Here is a 5,751-nt window from a genome sequence, read left to right as displayed (position 1 = left end):
TTTCGAAAAATTCTTTATAATATCCGATGAAAATTATTGTTAAACAAATCAGTAAACATCAATTGAATGTTCCATGTGTTGCACTCCTGTTTTATTATATCACCTAAAATTCTAACCAATTGAAAGGGCTAAGATAAGCAAAACTTTCAAGCACCACAAATGCCACGTATATATATTCCACGAGTACCAATGCCCTGATATGAATTATGATATGGATATCTTTATCTTTCTCACAACCATGAGTACTCCTTTCTCACACAAGAAATATACCAGACAGGATACTAAGGTGATAAGCTCTCTCTTTTCTGTAATCTGTAATAAGGAAAATGAGAGGATAAAATAACACCAAACTGATTCTCCGTGCCATGATCTAATTATAGCTCGAGAGTATTCTGTAACAAAACCATGCAAATGCATTAACAGTTTACTGTGTACGTGCCAAAAGCTCAAAAGTGAATTTTGTTTCTTATATTATTATGGTTCTTATTTTGGTGACAACTATAACAGCAGAAGTCCTCTATACGAGATATACAAAAGAATGAAAGGGAAAAAATAACAGAGGGCACTACTGCCTGTAAAAAGGAAAAAGAGGACGTAACAACCACAGCATCCGTAAGAAGGATCTTTAAGTTACAACAGCTTACTTCTTTGATCTTGACAGCTTGCTTGCAGTATTGTTCACAACCTGCGATGAGTTGGAGGTCAACTCACAGAGCATATCTAATGTATGAACTATTAAACATGCTCGTCTTAAGATGACAGACCTCAACCTCATGTGTTCTGCCTTTCTGATCACAAGAACTTCGTAAAGAACCATCTGACTTTGACATGAACAATAATAGTCAACTGACAGAAGTTGAACCGCTTTGGTGAAGATTCGACAGAAATTTGAACGTCTTGAAAGATCAGTGCAGAGCAGCATAAGATATTGCTAAATGAACTAAAGTGATTGAGCTTCAGCCACTACGGCAACCATCATGGACAATCATATCAACAACTTTAGGTTTTCTGATATTATAGCTTACATAAGACTGCTCTTCCAGTGCTCATGTAAGTGGACCAACACATTTTATTTTGATTTTTCATATTTTTCAGCAAATTTCTTGAGTAAAAGCCTCTGGCGAAAAGCCAAATACTTGTCCAAACTAGTCCCCGCCCACTGCTGACAAAAGCATTCATCAGTTGGGACCAGTGATCCAAGTGGGAATGGTCCTTTTGGAGCTTTCTTCAGAGAAACCAAGAACCTATGACGAGGACGTATTCTCTGGTCCAACGACAAGCTAAGATACATTGGATATTTGGTCAAGGATTGAACCTCATTCTGAAGTTCATTTACCAGATACAGGTACTTGGGCTTTAGATTCTCCTCCAGGGACAGGGAAAGGACCTGTAGAAGCAGAAATCAATGAAAGAGCTAAGTTATTTTGGCATTATAGCAAAGAAACATAAAACGATATTGATGACAATAATGACTATCTAATAACATTCTTTCATGTTCCAGGTATTTTCCACCAAAAACAGTCTAAAATAAAACAAAAGAGCGGGGGTTTGCAACAAAAAAAGCAGAGTACTTTTAAATCAAAGCATGACCTGAGTAAGACTAGTTATGACTTTCAGGATGTCTGAATTTCTCATTCCTATGCTCCTCAGAAAGTTAATCCTAGGCAGCAATCCACCATCAATGCTATAATGGAGAAGCTGAGGATGTTTTGTCACCATCTTCACTACGCTATCTCTGGGTGCTCCCAACTCCTTGGTTAGAAACATATACCGAATATTCCAGGAAATGTCAATACGCTGAACGAGAATTTGTGGGCTCAGTTGAATGACTTTACTCAGATCCTTTTCCTTGATGCCAACTTCCTCAACTAAATATCTTACTGTTGGTTTTAAAGAATTTTCAACACTATAAGAAAACAGGGATGGAGCAGCAGCAATGATCTGCCCTACTCTGGAAGTTGGTATTCCCAAACCCATCAAAAATGCAACATGGGCCTTTAAATTTTTCTCCACTGTATACTCCAGAATTTGTGGCTGTCTCAAAATGATTCTTCTTACATCTCTATGCTTGACTCCAACACTCATTAAGTATTCTACCCTTTCCTGTGCAGAACATACATTAATTTGAAGTGAGGACATGTGCCTTTCATACATTTGGATAAAGTGCGACTCCTTCATTCCAAATGTGCTTAAATAGTCCAGAAGCGGAATCCATTTCTTGTCCAAATTTATCTCTTCAGACAATCGAGGATATCTGTTCTCCCTTAAATTTCTACCAGCCTGCAGTTACACAAAGAATATGGGGTTCCTCAGCTTCAGTTGTACATTAAATGGACATTGTCACTTACAGCTTATCACATCTCTGTACCTTTACACTGCCATTTGGTTCAAAGGATATCACTTTATCACTTTTTAACATTTTAGGGCTTTCAAATGATCTCGCATCCCGTCCTTTTTCCTGTTGCCTACCTTTTACTGCACAGATTTGCAGACAGGACACGCAGTATTTAATTTTCACTTAAAACATCATCATCATCATCATCATAATAATAATAATAATAATAATAATAAAAATATTCAAATAAAGCATACCTTCTATCTTCTGTGACTTAAATTTCTTGTCATTAGAATTAAAGTCAGCAGGCTCTGCAAATTCTTCCTGAATTCCACAATGGAAACAGCTGTGTTTTCAGCAAAGCGAAATCTAACGAACTGTTGAAAATAAAGTTACAAGCATGCCACTGGCAGACAGACACAGCATCATAACTAAAGTGCATAGCTTCTCCATGACGAAAAACGAAAAACAAAAACCTAGAATAAAGCAAATTCACGTATAATGAATAAGCAGGGCTGTAACTACGAACAACTTGTTGAAATCTTCCTTTAATAATAAGATGGCACCTATTTGAAGAATTCATATGGTAAATTCATATACGGTGACTAAAGAAATAGAACTGTCCACAACTGCAAATAGTTTTATTGCAAAGGCGATACGCAACATTACTGACGCTATTTTCAAATATGAAAATCAAAATGCATCTCGTGAATATCAAAACACTCACTGCGCTACTAGATAACAAATAAGAAACAGACATAAAAAATGAAAAACCTCCAATAGCCATGTATCATAGGAAAGCACAGAGAGCAGAGATATAAACATCTGCCAAAAGAAACTGAATAATTCACCAAAACAGGAGCATAAAGATAAACTCAGTCAAAAAAAACAACCGATTTCTCACCGGAAACAAGAGACTATACTTTTATTCGAGAAGAATTCATCGAAAGCAGGGATGAGCTAAAAGAAAGAATGTTCAAATATCATGAAGTAAAAATGTAAAGTAAACTCATTTCCCAACAGGACATAAATTGCTCCCAACAGAGCAAACAACTGTTAACAATAGCTCAAAAAAATCAGGAACTGACGAAGAAACTTACATCAGATAGCCAATCATCTAGCACATCATCATCCTCGTCATCGTCCTCCAATGCTTCATCATCTTCATCGCTGTCATACGGAGATAGTGTCTGTCCGAACCTCGATTTCCGATTAGTCTTGAGAATTTTAGGGTTGGAATGCGCCGCAAGCACCACGAACTTGTGTGCTCCACTTCCACGAGCAGATTTTGAGACCAAATGCCAGCCGCGCAAATTCGAAAACAAAGAGGACGGAGAAGAAGCAGGTCGAACGGGATTGTAAGGGTAGAAAGTGGAAATGGTAGCCATATCCAGAGGGAGATAGTGAAGAATGAGAGAATATACTCAAAAACCCTAAACCAGAATCTCCCCGTAGCTGTTCATGAGGCTTATCCTCCATCCCTCCGCTTCATCCGGATTGAAGAATCAGTTAATTAGACGCAATTTGGCGCGTCATTAATGCGTGGGCCATGCATGAAACGGTGTCGTTGAAACCCGGCATAGGTGTGATGTCAAGAGCCCATTGGCTGTTGACAGCTCAGTAATCGTTTAATAAGATAAATGCAACTCATTTTTCAAAATAAAAGGTGTGATGCTTGTTTCCCTGTCCATAGGGGTGGAAACAAGCCAGGCCAGGCCAGGCCTCACCCTTAACAGGCCTGGCCTGTGGTGAGGCCTGTTGGCCTGAGCCTGGCCTGCGGCCTGTGAAAGGCCTTTTAATCGGCCTGAGCCTGGCCTGTAATCAGGCCTGGCCTGGCCTGTGGCCTGTTAAGAGGCCTGTTTTTTTAATAAATTTTAAACACACATAAATCAATTCAAAATTATAATAATTCAACCTAATTGATCTAAAATACAAACAAAAAATATGAAATTATCAAATTAACACAATTTGTAAAACATGTCCCCTTAGGTCCAAAAAAAAATCTAATATAAAAAATTATTAGAAAACATAATTTCATTTTGATATAAAAATATCACTTCATCCTATCTTTAGTATAAAAATTAGTTGATGACTAGATCTAGTTTAAAATATGAAACATCCTTAATCCCTTTTATATTTTAAATTTATCATTTATTCAGACTAATTTACTAACAAAATGATATTTGATCTTGTTGTTACACATGATTGTTTTTTTTAAAAAAAAATTACAGTTATTATAATTTATTTATTTATTTATTCAAATTAATTAAGTAACTATTATAATAAGAATTAGATTGAGCACACATATACACGGTCTAAAACATAATAGGTCAATTCTCTCTCTCTCTCTCTATATATATATATTCTATAAGCATGGATCAAATAAATGAATGATGCTTTTTTTTTTAAATGCACTTATGTTTTCTTTCTCTGTTTAAATATGTGTCATTATACATATATCAATTATTTTTATTATAGAGAATAGAAATGAAATGTCGCATGCAATAGGCTCTAGATAACACGTTTATGTGGATGGAGTTTTCTCAATTAACCAATTAGAATAACAAAATCCCTCCTATCAATTTATAATTTTAACATAAAAAAAAAAAAGATAACAGGCCCAGGCCGCCTGACAGGCCTACAGGCTTACTGTCAGGCCTGAGCCTGGCCTGATAAAGCAAACAGGCCTTTTTACAGGCCTGAGCCTGGTCTAATATCTAAATAGGCCAGGCCAGGCCAGGCCATTTACAGGCCAGGCCACAGGCCCCTGACAGGCCGCCTGGCCTATTTCCACCCTTACCGGTCCATACATTATACCGCTCAAATGGATGTTTGTTGATAAATAACAACGTTACTTTTTTAGTAGATACTGCTCCGGTCTTAAAATATAATGTTAAGACCGGAGGAGTATAATGTTACTTATAAATAAGATTATTAATTCTTGATATGATGTGGTTTTGAAATTTATGCATTATTTCGCCTCAGTATAAGAAGCAAAAACAAATAAGCATGATAAGCATGAAAAGGGAGAATAAATAAGTAATAAATAATAAAACACATCATACCTTAAATTTTAAATTTTAAGTTAATGTGTTGTTCCACTTATTATATAAAAGTCGAATTACTTAGATCAATTTAAAGGTATTGGGTAACTTATTATTTAGCGTAGTACTACCTCCAATATAAGAACTAGTTAATTAATTTGAGTAGATTAAGAAAATTAATTACATTAGTTATTTGTAATAAATAGATATTATTTTTCTTAAAATATCATTGTTAATCAAGTATCCAGTCAGAACTATTATTATTATAGGGACTATTTTGAAAAAAATAAATAAATATGAGAAATAAAATGAATTAAGGTTTTATATTCAGTACCAAAATAAAAATCAAACAAACTCCTAATATATGTCCTC

The 5,751-nt window shown here is 35.6% G+C and overlaps 1 protein-coding gene across 2 annotated transcripts; it reads right to left on the bottom strand.

The window, feature by feature from the left end:
* Nucleotides 1–406: 406 nt before the first annotated feature.
* LOC114726668 (transcription termination factor MTERF9, chloroplastic-like) lies at nucleotides 407–3,814 on the bottom strand. Of its 2 annotated transcripts, XR_003738521.1 has the most exons (6): nucleotides 3,436–3,814; nucleotides 2,593–2,659; nucleotides 2,369–2,475; nucleotides 1,591–2,280; nucleotides 765–1,387; nucleotides 407–685 (listed from the first exon to the last, which is right to left on the bottom strand). XR_003738521.1 is itself a non-coding variant. In XM_028913341.1 (5 exons), exons 1-5 carry the CDS (start codon nucleotides 3,721–3,723, stop codon nucleotides 1,070–1,072), a joined length of 1,470 nt encoding a protein of 489 aa, XP_028769174.1. In that variant the 5' UTR covers nucleotides 3,724–3,814; the 3' UTR covers nucleotides 407–1,069. The 2 variants fall into 2 exon arrangements, 1 of the variants encoding a protein (XP_028769174.1); XM_028913341.1 differs by having other exon boundaries at nucleotides 407–1,387.
* Nucleotides 3,815–5,751: the final 1,937 nt, after the last annotated feature.

This window comes from Neltuma alba, unplaced genomic scaffold (genome assembly GCF_004799145.2).
Source record: "Neltuma alba isolate B1F8T4 unplaced genomic scaffold, ASM479914v2 tig00002420_pilon, whole genome shotgun sequence".
Classification (NCBI taxonomy): Eukaryota; Viridiplantae; Streptophyta; class Magnoliopsida; order Fabales; family Fabaceae; genus Neltuma; species Neltuma alba.
Note: the sequence above shows the minus strand (reverse complement) of the source record. Positions and strands in the feature narration are given on the sequence as shown.

Coding starts and splice junctions, on each gene's coding strand:
- LOC114726668 (XM_028913341.1), bottom strand. CDS start 3,723: ATGGCTACCATTTCCACTTTCTACCCTTACAATCCCGTTCGACCTGCT. Junction 2,660..3,435: donor TAGATGATTGGCTATCTGAT/GTAAGTTTCTTC, acceptor TGTGGAATTCAG/GAAGAATTTGCAGAGCCTGC. Junction 2,281..2,368: donor AACCAAATGGCAGTGTAAAG/GTACAGAGATGT, acceptor GTGTAACTGCAG/GCTGGTAGAAATTTAAGGGA.